The 21,954-nt window shown below is 41.9% G+C and overlaps 1 protein-coding gene across 7 annotated transcripts; it reads right to left on the minus strand.

Moving 5' to 3' along the window:
- Positions 1 to 63: 63 nt before the first annotated feature.
- depdc5 (DEP domain containing 5, GATOR1 subcomplex subunit) lies at positions 64 to 21,876 on the minus strand. 7 transcript variants are annotated; one of them, XM_083782418.1, is made up of 43 exons: positions 21,623 to 21,876; positions 21,368 to 21,435; positions 21,157 to 21,244; positions 20,421 to 20,467; positions 19,679 to 19,764; positions 19,506 to 19,589; positions 19,320 to 19,369; positions 19,143 to 19,212; positions 18,682 to 18,760; positions 18,465 to 18,526; positions 18,294 to 18,363; positions 18,129 to 18,201; positions 17,571 to 17,674; positions 17,397 to 17,471; positions 17,085 to 17,219; positions 16,929 to 16,990; positions 16,417 to 16,490; positions 16,056 to 16,125; positions 15,897 to 15,933; positions 15,593 to 15,713; positions 14,948 to 15,171; positions 14,608 to 14,808; positions 14,062 to 14,197; positions 13,521 to 13,615; positions 13,145 to 13,204; positions 11,693 to 11,849; positions 10,845 to 11,002; positions 10,589 to 10,712; positions 10,328 to 10,495; positions 9,341 to 9,569; positions 8,754 to 8,887; positions 8,271 to 8,367; positions 7,726 to 7,788; positions 7,113 to 7,237; positions 6,832 to 6,912; positions 6,098 to 6,230; positions 5,588 to 5,687; positions 4,842 to 5,081; positions 2,455 to 2,624; positions 1,719 to 1,890; positions 1,223 to 1,283; positions 972 to 1,054; positions 64 to 718 (listed from the first exon to the last, which is right to left on the minus strand). In XM_083782418.1, the coding sequence occupies exons 2-43, from the start codon at positions 21,423 to 21,425 to the stop codon at positions 420 to 422; spliced, it is 4,755 nt and encodes a 1,584-aa protein (XP_083638544.1). In that variant the 5' UTR covers positions 21,426 to 21,435; positions 21,623 to 21,876; the 3' UTR covers positions 64 to 419. The 7 variants fall into 7 exon arrangements, 5 of the variants coding, with proteins under 5 accessions (XP_083638544.1, XP_083638545.1, XP_083638543.1 ...); XM_083782419.1 differs by having other exon boundaries at positions 4,902 to 5,081; positions 11,693 to 11,876; XM_083782417.1 differs by having other exon boundaries at positions 11,693 to 11,876.
- Between the last annotated feature and the right edge of the window lie 78 nt (positions 21,877 to 21,954).

Here is a 21,954-nt window from a genome sequence, read left to right on the forward strand (position 1 = left end):
GAAGGACCGTCACGATAGTATTTCTGTAACCAACACTCAAAATATGACATTGCAACATGGAAATTCTAGAAGATTATCTTGTATTAAAAGAATGCTTTAAATAATACATAGGTTATTACAATATTCACATTTTGCATATAATAAGAAGCAGCAGCAGTATATCAGTCCTAAAGTCCTTCATCCTTCTCAGGTCTTAGTTTAATCATGAACATTCACTACGTCCAACCTGCAAGTCCAAATATCAAGTCATGACACACATGTAAACATGTACGGAGACCATCGGAAAAATCTCCAAATACGAAATCTCAGTCTTATCGGGCGGCACAGTGCTGCTTGTGACCAGAAGATCACCAGTTTGGATTGCCGGTCCTAACCGATAATGCCAACCCACCCCAACCCAACAACATTTTTTCACCTATTCACGGAGCGCTGGCATTCATCTTCTCCTGGCAGCTGTCCCAGAAAGTGTGCAACCTGTTGTCTTTGTTGGCACAGAAGTCGGTGAAGTCTCTGAGTAGGCGGTCGGCCAGCCTCTCGTCCCCCAACACCCCAGTCCTCCAGGCCTTCGTCAGCATGGTGTTGTAAGCCCAGTAGTAACCCGCCCGCTCCTCGCCTCCGTACGCCCCCTGGCTGTTGGATGTGGTTGAGTTTCTGCGACGACGCTGCTGTCCGCTAGAGTACTTCCTCTTGGAGTAAGGCAGCTGTAGGAACACGGTGCCTGAGAGAGGGAGAAGACCAGAGGTCACCACAAAAAAAAACATGCTGTTGAAAATACTAGTAGGGACAATTGTTTGCACTTGGCCAATGATAGGGAAGATCATAGGGTTAGAGAGGCAATAGATATTTGACCCAGGTCATGATCTGGCTTTGAATCTTCAGCATTATTGTCACGTGTATGCGTACAGTACATGGTATACAAACTATCTGGCCACGACAATGAAGTGAAACGTCTTTTACATAGGGTGACATACCTGTGACATGGATGTACTGAGGCTTGTTCTCTGCTGGGAAATTGAAAGCAGAAGCGGAGAACTTGTCCTGAACAAAGCCAAATCTGATTAAAAGAAAAACAATGTTAATGACAATTTGGTGTCTTCAGAGGGTCACCTACAATTCACACATATACCTTGTAAAATGATCATTTGTTAATTAAAATGTATACATTATAAATTATTTGCCACACTTACAAATATTTTAAGTTGAAGACATAGACATAACCCACCTGTAAAGAATGGCCTCTTGAAACAGCTGCATCCTGTCCCAGTATGTCTCTGGTTCAAAGCCTACACAATATAATGGGAAATGACCTTAATAAGTAGTAAAGTGTGCCACTTGGGATATTATTTACATTATGAAGAGAGGATATATACAAAAATATAATGATTTTGAGTGATGGAAATAAGCGAATTAGCACAACACCCCATAGCCCCATTCAATTAAATTCAATTAATTTAGGGCTTATGGTAGGGGAAATAACCAATAAGGAGGTTTTGCACAAAATAACACCTGGACCTCTTTGTTGGGGACGTAACAACTACAAATAAAGGTAAGAAAACCTTCTAGCATGGAATTCTCCTTTAAGTGCCTTCTAGTGTGTGCGGAAAATATGGTGATTTAATAGAATGGATACTAAACAGAAATAAATTAAGAAATACCAGCAACTTGTACTTAAATCTGGTGAAGAACAATGCACAACACCATTCAATGGAGCAGCTCACCTTCAAACAGGTTCTCACTGCCATTCTTTAGCATACACTGGATATTAAGGGGGATGAAGAGTTGGGCCCTCAGTGGATCACCGTACAGATACGATGTTAAAGCAAATGGTACTTCCAGAACCGGCACCAGTAAGAAACCACAGGACGCAGCTTTCCTGTGCCATCCTTGAACCTGAGTATTTCACATACATTTACAATAACATAATTAAAGCAAACATATTATCCAACCCATTAAGGACAGGAACCCCTTTTTGGGGTTTTACCGTTCAAGATTGTACAATTGTTAAGTTTTATATTATATTAAGTTTTAAATGTGTTACAACTTATTGTGAGGTGCATAATCTATTATGAAAAATGTGACTGCCGATACATTTGAAAATTACATTGTCCATATGTTTGATCAAAACATCAATATCACATACAGTAGGTCAGAGTTTGGAGTGAGGCAAATTCTGACAGACATTATATCAATGGTATTAACACACTTTCCACGTCACCCCTATAATCTACAATGTGGCACCAGTGCCTGAATGATTTCAGTGCTTCTGACTGTATGATGGATGCATTTGAAACAGTCTGGCTTGAGACTAATTCCACCAACCCAGGTCATATTTAACTCCTCCATCTCAGGTTGTAGGTGTGCTAGTTAGCATTGGGTTGGAATGAATACCATCTTAATGATGCCCATTAGCCAAATAACTAACTGCTTTATACTTGTCTTGTTATACGTGTCTACCATCTCAAAGAGCACAGCTGCAGTGACGGCCATCCAGTGCAGCTTGATCTCAAAGGCTGCGTTGAGGTTGAAGTTGCCTTGGTAATAGCAGCTGCACCACTCTGTGCGGTCACTGCGGTTGTTAACATCCACGTCCAATGTCACCGTCTTCTGCTCTGGGACGGTCGCAGCTGGGGGGCAGAGAGAGGAGGGATAGAGAGAGAGAGATGGGGGTGGAGGGAGAGATACAGACAAGGACACGGAGGAAGGAACCAAGAGAAAATAGGTAGGACAGATGGATGGGAGGATGGGCGGAGAGAAAGGAAGATGAATGAGTGAGAGGATCGCAGTGGAGATTTATGAAGTGTTAGGATGAGAGGAAATTAAAGGTTTACAACAACGGTTAGAAATGTGTAAGTAAGAGCCATTTTAGTTAAGCAGTTTAGAGGTAAGATATACAAGCTTGCTTTTATCAGAACTCTGAAATAGTAGTAAAGGCAGTCAAATGATCCCATTATTCATGGGTTTTACTTCATTCATAACATCATTCATTTAGACAGCCCATATTCTGACTGCACCCAGTAAACATACATTCAGTTTGTGTTTATTCCAGGAAATAACAGTCCAAAATGCTGGACTGGTTTCCTGTGAAATGTCTTGTCAAGTCAGCAAGCAGTACAGAGAATCCAAAACTTCAGTCAGCAGTGACACAAAGGCTTTGGTGAACGAGTTAAGTCAGCGATTAGTAGTAATGCGCAAGTCAGTCCCAAACGAGTGTATTGACTATTGAAACAATGTTGTAATGTAGACAAAATGTCATTGAATTCAATTAACGAAATAACCTTCCTCAGGCTTATTCGACCCATTTGCACAGAGAGAGGTTCCTTATTCATTTTAATTATCTTTTTGAAAGTTATGTAATTTCAGTTTCAGCAGGAACCGTTTCCATCCTTGCCTCCTCGGGCCATAGGAGGACTTTTGAACATCGAGACCGTGATTGAACACCCCCAGTATTCAGTTATCATACTGCATCGTTCACTGATCCCAAAGGAACCCTATTCCATTACTATGAAGGTATATTTAATCTCATTTTATTGAAGAAAAGAGGAATTTACTTATTTGAGGGTTGGCGGATTGAGTTCGGATCACTGTTTCATGTGCAACAAAATGGGCTGGCCTGGCCTACGCATCAGCAGTGGTTAGAATCAAGCCAGTGCAGCAATATTCCATTTGTATACATTGGAATGCAAAGGCAGAGCAATAGGAGAGGACATTGCACACCACGGCACTACGGTACCACAGCCACTACTACCACAGCATGCTCTTAACACACCAACTAGTGGGCTGATTGGACAGGTTGCAAACCACCACACACCATGCTTTGACTGGAAAACAATCAATCATCTGATCTTGATCTGATTAATTCATTCAATTAAATCAGCCATATGATTGGACAGAGGCACTGCCATTGGTTGTGAACACATTCAATTCTAACTACAATTAGAACAGATCTGGGTGAGGGGCTCCACATGCAATTGCATTACAATTTGGAGTAAACATAAATACCAGAGAACTGACGTGCAGCCCTTCAGTCAGCCATCAAGAGAATAAGAGTCCAGTCATTCAGTGTCACACACATGTGAGTGTACAGAGTATAGTTATTTAGATTGTAGTCATGGTTAGATCATTTTTAACAGTTTGACTGCGGATCACGACATTCCCGACTTAATTGATAAAGAGATCTTTCCCTGCGGATCACGACATTCCCCTTTTTTTGTTTTCATTGTTTAATTTGCCTGTTTTAATACGTTTTATGACTTAGAGGGTTTCCATCAGACAGTGGGATAGGTGACGCGTTCGGATGACGTCACCGGAAAAAGATCAGTCGCACTGGCTTGCTAAGGCTTCTGGGAAATTGAGGCCCAATGCATTCCAATGGCAATCGTGGTGCACTACGGGTGGCTCTGTCCTATGCTCTTTGTTGTTGATCGGCAGTTTGGATTCTTTATCAACACGACAACAAACGATCACACCATTTTAAGGCGGATATTCAATGAAACGGACCTAAATTGGCGCTCGGGTGATTCTTCAAAATAGTGAAATACTCCGCAGTGAAGCTTATTTCATTTAAATTCTCCGTAGTCAACGTGTTAAATTAATGAAATCAGTTCAGCAGCGATGAAGAGAGCAGGAACAATGGCATTCTGTTCGAGGAAGACTCAAGAAAAAGGCTCTGATGGTGAGCAGCAGACCTGTGGTGATCTAGAGATGGAGGCATGATGATTGTGTGTGACACTTTACGACTGGATGCAGCCAATCCCAATGGTGGCGACTTCAAGGGAATGCATGTGATTGGGCGGATGGCTCTGTTTTGGCATGGTTGTTGGGAGGTGCAGTGCTGGGTGTACCTAGCAGTGCTGCGGCCTGACTGCGTCCTCCAAAGCTGCGGCTGAAGGAGCTGTGCCTACTTGCGTAGGAGGCCGGCCGGCTGGGGAGCCACGGAAGCAGGAAGGCCGGCAGGTCACAGGGCCGACGCTCCTCCAGTACGAAGGCCACTTCAAACCACTTCCTTTGGAAAAGGGCAAAGTCCTCCATGCCTGCTGCTGACCAGACCCCTGCCGTGGCCGAGGGGAGGGGCGACGAGGGGACTGGGAAGGAGATGAGAAGAAGAGATGGTGAACTCCATGCTAAAGACTGGTGGAAACGACTAACATTTCCTTTCACCTTGAATTTACTACGATGAAGATTTGTCACACATCTTTCATCGGGAAACACTTATTTATTTTTTACTACTTGTTATTTTCCAACTGTGTTTTTAGCCTATCTATGCTAGTATAAAAATCACACCCGTGTGAACTGAGTGGTGCAACTCCCCCCCCCCCCCCCCCCCACTCTCTCTCTCATTAGCAGGCAACAGTGCAGCACTATATCTCTCTCTCTTCGTTTCTGGCACAACAGTGCCACTTTTGCCCCTACTGGTACTCATAGTCACATAGGTTAAACAACACATAGGTGAACACATAGGTTAACCAACACATAGTGAGGGACATAACAATTCCATCTGAAACAGCTGCCCCACAGGTGTGTGCTACGGAAATTGTGTACAACCTTAACGTTATGCGCTCTATGAGCACTTTTAGAAACCCCCATTCACCGTCTTTCTCTCCTACTATCCTGTAGAAGTAGAAGCCGTAGACGAAGGTTCGCATGGCGTCCCCAGATGCATGGGCCACCAGGCCTTCATCCAGCATCTTCTACACATGCAACATGGAAATAAGAAATATTTACTCAAAACAGTCTATCAATGGCAATTTTCCCCCTCTCCCAAATCAGTCAAAGCAAGGTCAAAGTGTTACACTGTAACACCTCTGTATTGCAGTGGCTCCCAAACTCCACAGGTTGAGAACCTCGTCCGGGTACCAAACTAGTGAAAATAGTGAAAAACGTGTTGCGATCTTGCAGATCGGCAATTTTCACTAATTTATTTATTTGATTGTTTTAAATGTATGAAATGATCATTTTTTTTACAATATATATTTATTATTTTTTAAATGTAGGAATAGAAATTGGGATTTATTTTACTCGAGTCGTGACCCATAAACATTGGTCCGTGACCCCCAAATGGGTCCCGACCCACTGTTTGGGAAACAGTGCCTTACAGTACCTGCATGATGTCGACAGCCATGCCCTGCGTGGCCACGCCCTCCACGTTGTTAACCAACCAGTGGACGATCTCAGCGCTGATGAAGCAGTTGAGGGGCAGGCCCTTCTCTTCAGGTAGCAGCTGCACACCTGTCCTGTAGTGTACACATGATCACGCAGCACGAGACATTAAGACTCGCTCAGCGTACACTCAACACCAGCAGGGACTTAGTGGTTGCATGATGCAGTCGCTGCGTAGCTCTCGGATGATGCGTGTGCTGTTATGGACTAACATTTAGCTGACACTTGCACTGGGGGGGATAATTCAAATAGTTATTCAGGTGTTCTACATGAATTAACATTAATTAATTATCGTTAAACTTAGCAGGGATCGTGACAGCCTCCGAACTTTGCCTACACTCCATTCACAGGGAAATAAATGAACATGAACATGTCAAATATGATGGGTTCTGTGTCCCCATGTTTCCTCTATATGGATGACAAAACGAACAAACTAATGGCTTTTCCTCCTATTCTGCATAGTTGTTTTGCAATTCTTGCAGAACACCATATGAACATAACCAGCACACTGGCCACGGTGGCTTATTTGCATAAAGTTGAAGCCTACATCAACAACATACATCTGTGTGAACATCCACTACTGTTCTGTAATTACATCTCAATGTAAATAACCAGTTAAACATCTGCAGCACATTAGACCACATAGGAACAATGTATTTGCAGTCAGAGCCTCACGTTGGGTGTTCAATGGCCTCCAGAATCTCCAACAGCTTCGAGGATGAGGATAGAGACAATGCTCCTGTACCAGACTGTCCACTGTTTGCACACACACACACACACACACACACACACACACACACACACGTATGATAAGAGCGCACGTCACTTCACACACGTATGATAAGAGCGCACGTCACTTTTTTTTAAACATTGCACTACCTCCAAACAGACATGGCCTGTGATCTTAGGCAATTTGAGGATCATTGAAATGAATGCGTTTCAGAGCCTTGACCCACCTGGTGTCAGTGTTTCCACTGACTCCTGTGTCCCCTGTGTTCTGAACAGCAGGAAGTGCTGCTGTAGCCCCCTGTGTCTGGCCTCCTCTCTCACTGGAGCCGCCATCAGCAGGCTCAGCAGGCAGCTACAAGGTTGAGGCACCACACACACGTGTAACAAAGAGGGCTGTTTACCGTAGCTATGACTATCACAGTAAGTCACTATTTCATGCACGAGAACCAACAAGCTACTTCGGTGGTTCCCAAACAGCATGCCACGAGACAAGACCCGCTGTGCCTTGGGAATGAGTGAATTTGTTATTATTACAAATACAGTACACAACTTTAATACATAAATACACAATTCTTTCCAGCAAATGCTACAGATTATAAACCAAGCATAACAGTGACAAGTTTGACTCTAGGACAGCACCGCAAGCTTACAGTCACGAAACGACCTACAGTCCTAGTCGTTTTGTGGTGTAATCGGCACATGCATGTTTTATGCATGCAGACGGAACGTTAGAGAAATCATAGCAAGTGTGACAGACTAACAACATGCAGCACAGACACACATATAGACAGTCCACTAGTCTACAGGAGAGTTACTATGTCCAGAGACCCTGTTACTGACCTGAGCATGATAGATGTAGGAGGAACGAGGGCTACGTATAAAGTCCAATATGAAGGCAGTGTCCTGTCAGCATGGGAGGAGGAATGAACCCCAAGATGAAACACCCAACTCCCACAAACACCAGAGGAATGGAAAGATGGAAGCAAGGAACTGATAGCAAAACCCCATAATCAAATAGCAGAAATCAATTAAATTAGCAATGCTACAAATTACTATTGCTTGCCCCAAAAACAGACTTCATATCAGTTCAGATGAGTTTGTTTAACCACTTAAACGCTATATACTTAGTTGACCACTGTCCTCCAGGGCTCTAGACCTTTTTTCCCCCTCTGGTTCTACAACAACTCTCGTCACTGAAAGAGATTTGGTCACAATTAATGTGTCACATTGCTTTGCAATGTGACACATTAAAGCTAGAGTTCAAGTGGTTAAATCACATTGCAAAACGATGTCACCTGACTCTAGTATACACAACGCAGGCAGAGGACTTTCAGAATGCACGCTCACTGAGACAGACACACGCACGCACGCAAAAAGACACTGACCTTGCGGGGACTATCCACATACATGCCAGTTGTGGTGACATTTGAGGGCTCACTGGCAGATGCTGAAGACTTCCCTTGTTGTTGTTCCTCTAGAGTCCTGCAGACAGAAAGAAAACCAAATGTTAGAAATTGGTTGGTTATGTTCTGAAGTCACTGAATACAATTGTGCTTGTATTTTGAGTTCTCAGAGATTATATTTCTAATTATTCATGTGGTCTAGGGGCTGCAACTATAGATTATTTTCTTAGCGATGAATCTGTTGATTACTTTTTCATGGATCAAATTATCGAGTGCATTTAAAAAATATTTTGTATTTTAAATAACAAATCGATTAACCACTTAAGCCCTATTTTATACTTTACAACAGTGTAAATACAGTGAAAATTACCTGCAGGGCCAATGTGTAGGGCCGATCTACACCAGATAAAACGGTTTCCATTTTCACTATTTGTGAAAGTTTTAACTGTTGCACAATGTGCTTACTTCTGGTTTTGCTCAAGTTCCAGTAGGGCTGATAAGGCTGAGGTGCCTTTCTTTCCAGGAGGTGGCGCTACAGGCTCTGGTGGATATGAGGGGAGGGGTCCAGTCACCTGTAGCCCTTTCATCGGTGTGCCTTTCTAGATCATCACACAAAAAAGAGAGAAAAGAGAGTTAGATAGATGGCTGTGGTGAAATACTTTTCTTTCAATGCTTTAAAAACAACATGGATGGTCAAGTTATTGGTCATTCTATAGTAGCTGGTAATATACAAGAAATGTATAATAAACATTCTTAATTTTTCATCTGTAGATGTCATTACTGTACTGACAATCTACACTAATTTGCTTGAATATAATATTATTTGGTATTATTACCAAACGAAAATGCTCCAAAATGCGAAACATGAAAAGTTTAACAGATATTAAGGAAGAGCCTTACTCTAAAAAGAAAAGAAAAAAGGAATAGCCTTACAAACTTAGTTTAATGTTTAGTTAATCGTTTACCAGGATTTTTAAATACATTTCTTCAATTTAACAATTAAATCCTCAATGATTTATCAAATCCAAATCAGTATTATTTATTATTATTACTCTGATGATCCTGTCGGAGCGGTGGCGTCTACGGATGCGGTTTAGACCCTCCAGGAAGCGGATGAAACCGTCCAATAGCATCCAGTCCCCTGTTCCACTCATGGTGGCCCCACTGCCGGCTCCGTCTCCATAAACGTCCCAGTGACCCTCCCCGTCCGCCACACGCCTGGCACCGCCAGCCGGCAACAATAGGAAACGGGTCCTCCAGAACTTCAAAGAGTCGATCAAACTAAGATAAAAGGAAAGGAAGATGAGAACAGAGGAACAACTGGGAAGTGTCTGATTGTTGCTGGATACTGTGGTGGACACAGGAAAGGAACGATCAGATTTTGTTGAATTATAGACAAAGGAAATCAAATCAAACACGGGTTTGGGAGCTGGATTTCACACCCAGGATGAGATAATCACATGATGAGCACAATACATGATCACCAATTACATTTACGTTATACGGACAGGTAAATGTTTAAAAGAATACATTTGTGTTTAAGCATTTCACCTGTCACAGACCAAATTATATTGGGATGTTTGACTACAAACACAACATATAATCCGATAAGCAGAGCAATGTTCTGCAAGCTCTGAACTCTGTAGAACAGAAAACAAATGTACTGGCCTGGGCACATTTAGACCTGAGGCCGATTCTAAAAGTGCCTTCTAAAACCTAACCTAAGGTTTTCTGAAAACCTTTAAATTCGTATTGTTTTATTAAATAAATGTTGCTGCTATACGAGACAAAAGTGATACAAAAGGTGTATGAGAAACAGAGGTAGCTCCCGGCATGAAAGGTAAAACAACGTACAGTATAGGTTGCACCAGGTCTAAATCGGTTAATGAGTATTATTTTCAAGGATATATGACTTTGTGTGATTTTGTGTGTGAGAGCAGTCAGAGCTCATTAAGTTTATTTATTGCAAATGGATCATTTAGAGTTAAATTAGCCCTCAGGATTTGACTACTATGTGTGTTTGTTTGCCCTGTGGCCACCTGAAGTCCTCGGAGCCCGCAGAGCAGATGTACTGGTCCAGGTAGTTCCACTTGTACTCCTCCAGTCTCTCATGACCAAACTCCACCCAGCAGGACAGGAAGTGGGCTTCAGAATGGGGAGGGCACAGGCTGTAGCTGTACTGGATCTGAGCCGACTCGTACGGGTACCTGCAAAACACACACGTACGCACGCACTCACACATTCATATTATTGCAATTAAATAACAACACTGCTGTCTGTAGAAGACCGTTCTCACTCACTTGGGCAGGTAACGAGTGACAGTGATAATCTTGTCTTTGAGGCACACTTTGTGGAAGGTGCGACCCATACTGAGCCAGTATACACTCTCCTCCTCTTCTGGTCTACGCATACTAGACACCAGACCTGGAAGAAGAACAAAATCAATGAGGTAGCTAGAACCTAGAATCAGAATCGTGACAGATTAATCAACTACATTAGACAGCAAAGAGAGCATAACATAAATACACATAACATGATAAAACATGAGGCTTTCACCTCTGGAGTACAACGGACTACTGCCGAGAGGTGTGGCAACCGCTGGCTGGGGTTTCCTGTTTGGCTGGACAATAATCTGATAACCCTGCATCAGTCGCTGACAGATGAACTCCTCAAAGACATGAGGAGCACTCATCACCGGACCCTCATCTTCACGCCTTTGGCATCGAGGAGAGAGAGCAGTAGGTCCATGTACAGATAGGAGAAATATCAGTGATTATTATTGGTACAGGTGTCTTTTGTGTTGACATTTTTATTCTGTATCATGTTCATCAATATTCACAGCTTGTTGAGAGAGTGATGCCGTATGTTTAGTGGGTCCTTGCACTTGTTGTTAAAGATTGAATTAATATTATTCTTATTTCATCATCTTCAATTTACAAAGTACTAATACAATAAAATCTGTTTGTGCTTTTCATATCTACAGGGACATTTTATATATTTATTTATTTTCTTTACTTTTTTCTTTGTGTTACGTCTGAGATTCACTCCTACCCCACAAGTTAATTAACCCTTATGTCATACTTTGAAACATCAATGTTTCATAAAATGTAGATGCATCACTTAAGTCATCACTATACTTATATATTATATTTAAGAAAAATTAAACAATATCAAATCTTTCTTTATTGCACTGCTGCTCCTCTTTGTGAACTTGTATTTATATTTTGTATTGTTCTTATTGAACTTTGAATCAACATTATTTAATGACCTCTTCTAGGTGAGGAAAATATTCCAAATTGCATTCCGGCTTTTTTCTTTCCTCGCACAGTAACTTGTTTTCTTTGATATGCATCGTTCTGTTGTTTATAACAATGTGCTAATAAACTAAATGTCTGATGTCTGACCTCTCCAGGTCAGTGTGTGGCAGCAGGTCATAGCAGCCCTCGGTGTAGTCATTCTGCAGGGCCTGGCGGTCAGGGAAATAGTCGGTGGTGAGAGGCAGGCAGGCCGGTGTGGTGAGAGACTTCCAGTCTACCCCCACCGTGCAGCAGAAACTGGGCACTGTCGGAGGGGTAGACAGCAGCAGGGCTTCAGGAGTACCCCCAACACAGACACACAAATAGACACACACGCAACGGGACACAAAAAACAAAACAAACACACAAAAAAGACACAAACCAAAACCCCCATGGCAACAAAAAAAAATACAAATACATGCACTCCAAAGGGTGGAGGGTACATGAGAGAGGTAAGGGAAACATGGGAGAAAGATACATAGAAGGGTAGCGTTTGAACATGAAACGACAGAGAAAGACAACAGGATAGAGACGACATATAGATGGAAAATAGAGACGATAAAAGAAACAGAAACACAGACAGGCAATCGAACGGTGACGGACGAACACACAAAAAAGAGAAAGGGAGGAACGAGAGTGAAAAGGGGGAAAGGAGAACAAAAACAGGAAAATGTTACTTTTATTGGTTTCATTGCACCTCGGCTGATGATTATTCCAGTGGCTCAGGCAGCTATGTGATCAAATCAACACATGCAGAGTGGAGCTTTATGGACCTGCATCAATCAGTGCACAGCTCTGTATCAGACATGTCACTCACACACACACACACACACACACACACACACACACACACACACACACACACACACACACACACACACACACACACACACACACACACACACACACACACACACACGTACGTCTTCCGATTTGCACTAAGTGTGACGGGAACGGCGAATAAGTACCATCAAAACATCATGCAAACATATATACAGTGTTAAAAATTAAACATACTATGAAATTAAAAAGGAATATCTACAGTGTGTGTATGTGTGCGTGCACACGACAGCCTAGCATCACCAATACACCGTGAATTAAAATGTATGATTAAATATATTAACATGCTGATTCCATGCACATACAGTAGTACTATAGGCAAGTCTTAAGTAAAATCAGCCAAGGAAAATGATTCTGGAATAGATTTTATCGAGGGTAGCTTTACAAAAACAAATTAGAAGATGTAGAGAATAACAGGAGGAGGTAAACGGACAGAAAGATTGAAATCCAGAAAAAGACAGGTAAAGAATAAAGATATTAGAGGGGTTGGGGAAGGGGTTGAAGGTGACTCAGAGTCTCAGACACTACTTCACCATGTCACCTCTAACATTCTTTTACCTTTCATAGTTGAGAGTTTTGAGACCCATGGAGGCACACACGCACATGCACACACACACACACACACACATATTAAGTGGAGATATAAACTATATGACACAGCTCTTCGACGTGCAAGGACTCCGTCTTTCAGCTGATTTCTCAATGGTGAGGCTCACTCACTTGGATCGGAACCACCAAAGGAGGAATCCTCAAACGAGGAGCCACGATTGACAGGAGCTCCTGTACAGAAACAATCATTTACACCTATGAAATTATGGTAAAATTGAACGGTAAAATACGAACATAATTTTAAAGTTTGTTCGGTTAAGCATTGCGTCGTGTTGTGAGTTTGTAGATCGGCTATTTTCGTTATCTTTGTTGAACGACAATCGATTTAGTCGATAATTAGAAAAATCGATTAGAATCATTTTGCATCAATTTGTTGATACGTACAAAATAAAGAAAACTATCAAAGAAAACACACACACACACTACTCAAAAATGTAATGGATAGGTGCAGCCCTAAAGTGAGGTCACTATTGTTGTGAATGTGTACCAGTGGTGTTGTTGCTTCCCGTGCTTCCAGTGAACTCCTCTACGCCTCCACTGACGTAGAGCCCGTTGTCCCCCATGTGCCGAGGTCCCGTCCGCCTGAAAGAAATTAGTGACTGCAGTGCCATGCTTCGTCAACCTACCTCGGCTATGTCTCATTTGCAAGGACGTTTCTGGTTACTACTAGTTAGTTAGTAAAGAGCGGGCTTAAGGAACATTCCTAAGAGCGGGCCGTTTGAGATGGTTCAGAACTGAAATAAAGAAATCTGTCAGAGTACAGAATGAATATCATTCCATTATATTTTTTAATTCATTTGAAAATAGCCATATATAAATGAATGATCATGGGCCTCACCGCATGGTATATATTATGCCACGGCACCAATGTACCATTTGCACCAATTTTTGTTTTTATCTCACCAAATCAACCTACCTAGTGTAGCAGGCGTATTTAGAAATAATGCTACAGTAAGTCTCATAAGTAGGAAGCTTCCTTGCAAATAAGACCCAGCCACTGTGTGAAACTGTAGGTGGGCGTGTCCAACCTTCCAGTGGCTTCGTGATAGGCCAGTTCCAGGAGCTCAGCTGAGGTGTGGGCGGGGTCTCTCTGCTGGCTGCCCTGTAGCTCCGCCATGTTCTGTCTGGTCTGATGGTGGATCTGAATGGCCTCTCCAGACGGACCTGAGGTGCAAGAACAGTTAACCACAGATCACACGCCGGACATTATTCAAACGTGATTATGGTCAATTAACAATGCTGAGCTGTACAGATTCGGTGTATTTTCTGTCTGTATGACACTGTGTCAGGTCAAGTAAGTTTATTGGCCATTCCTACAACAAAAAGGAACATACTTTGCAAATTGCACTTACAAAAGTGACCCGTTAAACAAAAGTAAAATAAATACATTGACAGGCAGTACAATTATAATTCAAATGTAAGGACAAATAAAATCAATAAACATCTTATTAATATTCAACAGTGTGTTTAGTAAATGTATGACATTTAAAAACGGGATTAAAAACTGTTCCTAAATATCTGTGTGTGTGTGTGTGTGTGTGTGTGTGTGTGTGTGTGTGTGTCTGCGTGCTCACCGACTGGAAAGGTGTGCATCCAGCGCCTGCGGTTGGAAGTGAGCTTCATGGGCATCCGTGAGGGGGCGAAGGGGTTGATGAGTGCCCTCTGAGGGGTGTAGCCCCCTGGACGGATGTGCAGCGTTGACTCAGCGCTGCCGACCGTGAACCTGCCAGGAGCGCTCGAGTCCCGTTGAGACTCCATCATCTTCTCCAGCAACTCTGGGGGGAAAAATTGAAAGTGAAAAGTGATAAAAGGAATTGGGGGGATAAAGTGATATTTTATCCATTTGTAACCAATGTAGTTAAGAGTTGAATTAACACGGAAGATTTGACCGTGCAGAGACCAAAGAAGAGATACCTCTGGTGCTGGTGTATCCCAGGGAGCTGCTGACCTCGTACTGGGCTGGGGGCAGGCGTGGTATGAGCAGGATATTGGACACGGGGCCCAGGCTGTCATCTGAGGCCAGGCTCCGCTGCTCATCAGGGGCCACAGAGCGACATGGAGGGGACGCCCCCATCCCCCCGCTAACGTCAACTGAACCCCAGCTCTTCCTTCCACTCGACTCTTTATCTCGGCCAATCCTAGGAGACGAATCACTGTTACTTATTTAAAACTATAAGACTGCATCACGTTATAGACTGAGTGTACGGTAGTTTCATTTTACAGATAGTCCACTGTTAGAAATGGTCATCAAGGATCAGAAGTAATCTAAGAACCTAACATCCGTCTATGTATTTGATGTATTACCATGTGTTGTTCTTGCTTACTCTAAAACGCTCTGGATTAAGAGCATCTGCTAAATGCCTAAATTGTAATTGCTCGATTTGTTTTGTTGGTCCATTAGGGCAGTGTTTTTCAAAGACATCATTCAAAGACACTGCATGTTTTACATCACTGATGATGTGTCTATGTTGCACCAAAAGTGTTTATTACAACCAGGGACCCTCAGGGAGAACAACAGATCACACACATAAACGTGTCCAATGCATGGCTGGTCAGAACCTGAAGTTGGTGCTCCTCTGAGTTCGTGATGGACCAGGAAGTCTGAACACCAGAGCATCATGGGCATCGTAGTCCACCTGTATGGGAAGGCTGTTGTCGGATTCCTTTGGGGCACAGAGAGCTGGAGGAAGTCACAGGGTCAGTTTGATATCCAGGAGATTATTACAGGTTTAGGATTTATGCATTGCACCAACCTCTCACCCCACTCCCCTCCCAACACGTGATTATTATCATCATCATCATTATCAGTATCAGATTTGAGATATTAGATTATTGCATTAAAAGGTGATCAGTGATTTCTTACTGTGATCTCTGCTGCTCTTGAATCTTTCTGCATGGAGCTAAAAACATGAAAAGAAATAATTGAAATTAATTCTGTGGATAAAAATCCACGAAATAAAAACATTTTAAAGGTAATTTATCGACATTACTGCAAAAGCTGTAGCGGGGCAGCATTCTGTACCTTGCGGCCTGCTAGTTTAATTCGAGGGGTGAAAGAGCTGCAGGCGTTCTGGCTTTTGGAAGTGTAGAAGCTGTGGGTGACACCATGAATGCAGTTTAATAAAGACTATTAAGGTGTATATTAATTCCATTGTTTGACTTACACTTTTAAAAATATACTTAATAAAACAGAGAAGGAGAGAATAGAGAAAGCAGATGATATGTCACAGTTCATGGGCAGAATTCAAACCCATGACATCACGATTACCTCCATTACATATGTACAGTTTGAATTAATTACTACTTACTACTTATTATTACTACTACAATACATTTTGTTCTATAAATAACTGTTTTGCCCTTCCAATGTGTTGTCTTCTTGCCTGTGGTTGATCCAGTGTGGCAGGTTGTAGTCGTCCCCCAGACGGGAGTCTCCAGGCACTGTCCTGTTGTGCAGCTACACAGTAGGAGACCAACGAACATCAGTGACCAACGTAATCCATTCCACAACGTAGTGTCCATTCAATCTGAGAGGGTGTGTATAAACTGGTTCAGGTTACACTGCTGCCCTATATGTTCTAACCTTACTGAACATCTGGTTTAAAATGGGGAAAAAAAGAGTGATCCGACTACCTACCCCTGTCTTGAACTTTCATTAAAGTCAAGAATAGCTCTATGGACCGAAATGTTGAATGTTAAAAAAAGAGGCAGTGTGCAGGATAACTTTTTAAATGTTGGACTATCCTATTGTCCTATGCACCCCACCATTTGAAGCATAGAAGTTTCCTTCCAAAAAATAATACAGCCATCTCAGCTGGCAAATGCCAGCCAAATCTTATACTGCTATGTTGTTGTCTTACAGTATCTATGCTCTGTATCATCTCAGATGTCTTACCTTGAACAGCGGTACTGCGTGCAGCGGCTGCTCCCCCATGCACACCAAGTCCACACCAATGCCTGACACAGGAAAACAAGTTCCATCAATACCGTGAAGCTCATAATTATGAAAATCACTGTATTCATTATAACCACAATTCCACGTGTATATCACCATTGTCAATCATGCGCTGCTTGGTGAGAATCATAAGGAGACGGTCCACTTCAAACACCCCCACTCCTGGAGTGATGACCACTGACATCTGGCCCGTCCGGTCAAAGTTACGGTTGATGTAATGCTTGTCAAAAACTGTGGGAGAATGTCTAATTGTGTTAATCTTAGGTATTAAGGAACCCATTCCTACCAGGTATTCCTGTGGTGGTCATTGCTTCGACACATGATTGATCAACAAAATGATCTATGTGGAAAGAAATAACAGCAAGTTGTAAATCATCTCTCTATTTAGTGCATAATTAGAGTACCAACCATTGAAGGAGAGGTTAATGGCCTCCAGATAATTCCCCTGAGCAGCAGTTGAGTTTTGACCAGAAGGGAAACCGTCTGTTAGGAACAAACACAACAGGACTCAAAGGTACAAAATAGCAAGGAAGGCATCCATCAATCAATGACAGAACATCCCAGGCCTCATTCATTCCGTACCTGCTTCTTTTAGCCGCACCAAGACAGGATACTGGATGAAAAGCTTCTTGATGGTGACCAGTAACGTGGTCCACTCCTCACGTCTCTCATTCTGAGCCACTACCCTGCAAACAACATGACATGATGCTACAAACATTTACCAAACTCCTTCCACAGTTAATTTGACGTAGTCTGTGATTGCTTGTTTGCTTTGAGGCAATGCCAGGTCAAGCTCAGCATCAACTCAGGATGTGAGAAAAACAAATAATGAACGTTGTACTAAAGATACAAGGATTCAGTGTTGTGCATCTCACACACACACACACACACACACACACACACACACACACACACACACACACACACACACACACACACACACACACACACACACACACACACACACACACACACACACACACACACACACACACACACACACACACACACACACACACACACACACACACACCATTAAAATGGCTAACTGGGTGTGATAGCAGTCATGAAAAGATTTCCAGGCAGGTGATAATAATGCATTGAGGACACATAGTACATGAAATACAAAATTTAGTTCACCTGTAGAAGTCTTCGTAAAAGCGTCCCTCGTGATCCTGTCTGATAGAACCTCTCAGGATCTCTGGAAATTCCTCTGATAACAGAAGAAGAAATAAGTCATTATGCTGCCGTCATGCAGATTCAGTGATATATACACTGCACTGAATTTATAAATCATAGGCTCACCTATCGTTTTAGCGTTGTAAAACGTACGCGAGAAGAGTACGACCGTCACCTCATGACTGCAGTTCTTCTCCTGAAACAAGTCGGTTATGCATAAGAACGGTCTCTTGGATGTAATAATTGCAAGGCTTAATAATTACAAACAATGACACAAAATAGTTAAAAATCGCAAACCTTCCATTTAGCAAAAAGGTCAGACAGGAAACCATTTACTCCTTTTTCAAAGTACAGGTCACCTGAAAGAGAAAAAATCTGATCAGATCTTCTCCTTCATAGCGTTGCCTATTTCAATTCTCATTCGCCCTTATGCTATTAGAATAGCTTTAGTCTCAGACAAAGTAGTAGTAGTAGTAGTAGTTGCAATGTTTAAATAAGGTGAGGATCAACTAACCATAAATATCAAAGTCCCACATTTCACAGCTCATTTGAATGAAGATGTACACCATTGCAGATGTTGATCTGAACACCACCTGTATAACAAGACAGTGTCACAGTTATACATATATACGGTTATGTCATTTTTTTCTTGTTCTGTCAATTCAATTCAATGGAGCTTTATTGGCATGAGAAAACACACATTTACATTGCCAAAGCAAGTGTAAAAATATAATAAAAACAGTTGAAAATGGGGAAAGTATATACAGTACAGTTGGAGGGGGTACAGCATTTTTCACTGATTAACTGCTGTGTGAATATGCTAGCCCTAATAAAACATGTGGCGAATACAAAATATCCAAACACTGAGGAACAATAACACACCACTAGATACTGGTTATTGAGTTGTACATAAATACTAGACACATACTGTATGTACATTACTGTGACACAATCCATATGTGGTTTACGTCTTACCCTGGTGTCTTCACTGATGTAACCACAGGTTACTTTCTCTCCCTTCACCCACAATTCACTGGCCTGTGCTCTGGAGAGAGAACACAAAGTAAGTCTCTTTATTGATCCTCTCAGCACATTGTTCTATAAAAACACCTTTAGTACTCATATGAAATAGTCATAATACTCAATGCCTACCTGATTCCAGCAAATTCCACTTTCTGTGTCACATAGGCACAGGTGCTGACCTGTAATATGAATGGTATAATATAAATTATCAGGTATACATAAGCACTGAATATTATGCAGGCAGGTAAACACGCACACACGCGCACACACACACACACACACACACACACACACACACACACACACACGCCTCACCAAACTCTTCTTGAGTCTCCACATGTCTCCTCTGCCGATATACTGGTCTTTGAAAGTGAGCTCCACAAGGTCAAGTGTAACATCCTACAAGAACAAAGCTTATGAGTGCTCCTGTTCAGATCAAATAGGCTCCAGTGGTGGAACTAAGCAGCACAGCAGACACACAAATGTACCTTAGGATCTACAATGTTTACAATGACATCCTGGTAGGCTCGCAGTTTGAAGGCTTGTGCTACAGTCTGGTCCACACTGATTGTCTCTGGAGAAGAATAATGCATTCAACAGTTACGAATACATTTTAAAAACGTTTTTTTTTTATCCCTCAAAGGACATTTATAAAGAACACAAAGACAAAGAACATACTGGTTAGTGGATACATAGAACACCAAAGTCTGACATCAATATTATCGGTAGAGGTACATGGGTTCGTGTACATTTTTATTTGAATTATAATCCCCATAGGGGGATCTTAAATCACCTCATATAAGAACTGTGTTTGAAAAATAAACTAATCATCCCGGCAGTTTCACTCATATGGATATGAAGAATCAATTGACTGCTGCAGAATTAGTTACTGTAAATGTCCGCTAGAAACAGACTGAGTGAGTGTCGTAAACGATACAGAGACACCTCCCCAGCAATATCGTCGAGACAGTTGGTTTATTTTTGGACCACAATTCTTATATGAGATGATTTTAAGATGACCCCATTTTATTCTCCATAAAGAAAAACTTCCGCAAACCCCTTGGAACCAGGGGATGAGTGTGTGACGATCAGGACTTCGGTGCTCTATAGATGCCTTCATTATTTGTGTTGTCTAGATAATAATGATAATGATTTCATCTAAACTAATGAGGGGCATTTCTGAAATATTGCAATCTTCATATTGTAGCTGTAGAGATGATTGAGATTTACCTTTCTGAAGGTCTTCTTTCAGGCTCTTCACCTGCAGCAGGAGAGGGCTGGAATGTAGGAGAGAAAATTATACTGTATGTGTGCAGTAGTTGTCATGATTCATGATTTGTGAGAAATTACATCATGTGGCACTGGCAGCCAAGTCTATGGACTCATTTATTTTTCTGCCTTTTTATTGATAGGTTGAAAGTAATCTAATGGGAGAGAGATGGGGGAAGACACGCGGCAAAGGCCGTCGGGATCGGGAGTCGAACCCGCGGCACGGCGTCAGGTTGGCTGGCTCAGCAGACGGTTGAGATAACCGTCCGGGCCAAAACTTAGTAGTACTAAGTAGTGACGTCATGTGGCAGACACAGTGGATGCCCCTCACTTCACACAAGTGTGATTTTTTTTAATTCAAAAGCCACATTTGATATGCAGATTGGACCATGGACCTTTTGACACCATTTATCTCTGGGACATTAATTTAAGATTTTCTTTTGTTATTGATCGACATGATTTGGTCTGTCATTTAGTAGTCCACAATTCCTTTAATGTCTTTTTACTCTAGGTATAGACTACAGAGACGACAATGAAACATTCTCTAGTAATATGTAATAATGCATGGTGAAGATAAATTACAATAACTTAGTTGGGGAGACCCTCCCTCTCTATTTCTAACCCTATCTTGACAAGTTAACAACTGACAATGTTATACAGCTCAATAATTAAATAAGTTGACATGCATGATATTCACCTGTATTCATCCGTCGGTTGTGCGATCTCAATGATGTCCCCCACACTGACTTGAGGGAACACTTTTGGGTTGACAACCAACTCATCATCTGTGCCAGGAAAAAGGTAATTGATGATTGATTTCAAAAGGACAGAATATCTACCTAATGTAATACCACACATTTATTGGTCAAACCTTTTGCTAATTTTCACATCACATCAATATTACTTACCACTTCCACCAAAGCCTTTCTTATGCAATACAAGCTTATATGATTTATTGGTCTTCATGACGAAGCAGCTGAGGAGAAATCAGTCATTTGGAACATGATCACTATAGGCTACAACTCCAAAATACCAATACACACCAAAGTGACACAAAGATATGCACTAGCTATGACATAGTAGTACTGTAGTCAGATCAATTAGCAGCGTCAATATTTAATAATCACAAGTAGGACGACACATAACACATACAAACTACATACCTGCACAAACAGCCTCTCTCTCCTTCAGCAGCACATGGAAGTCAAGTTGTCCCGTGATGTTGATATTTAGCTTAGCTGCTGCACTAGCAGCACCCTGCTAAGACTACTAGGAGATCCAGCCAACCAATGACACGCAACTCCAGGATTTAGGTTACCACCACTTTCCTTCCCAATGCATTCTCAATAAAATGAAAAAAGCTCGAGTTTTCAATGAAAGTGTCACTGAAAAGCTTCAGACAGTCAAGTCAACTAACAGATTCAGATTCCATCCATAGGATTCCAGCCATTTCATTTCCTCAAAACATGGAAATCCCTCCCACTGTGACCCACAT

Source organism: Protomyctophum parallelum, assembly GCF_964188405.1.
Source record: "Protomyctophum parallelum genome assembly, chromosome: 14".
In the NCBI taxonomy this organism is placed as follows: domain Eukaryota; kingdom Metazoa; phylum Chordata; class Actinopteri; order Myctophiformes; family Myctophidae; genus Protomyctophum; species Protomyctophum parallelum.

What these genes read in the sequence shown, in the direction of transcription:
- depdc5 (XM_083782417.1), bottom strand. Translation starts at nt 21,425, where the DNA reads ATGAAGACCAATAAATCATATAAGCTTGTATTGCATAAGAAAGGCTTT. An exon ending in GTCACTCGTTACCTGCCCAA is followed by an intron (nt 10,496 to 10,588) that starts GTGAGTGAGAAC and finishes TGTGTTTTGCAG; the next exon opens with GTACCCGTACGAGTCGGCTC. An exon ending in CAAGAGGCCATTCTTTACAG is followed by an intron (nt 1,055 to 1,222) that starts GTGGGTTATGTC and finishes TCTTTTAATCAG; the next exon opens with ATTTGGCTTTGTTCAGGACA.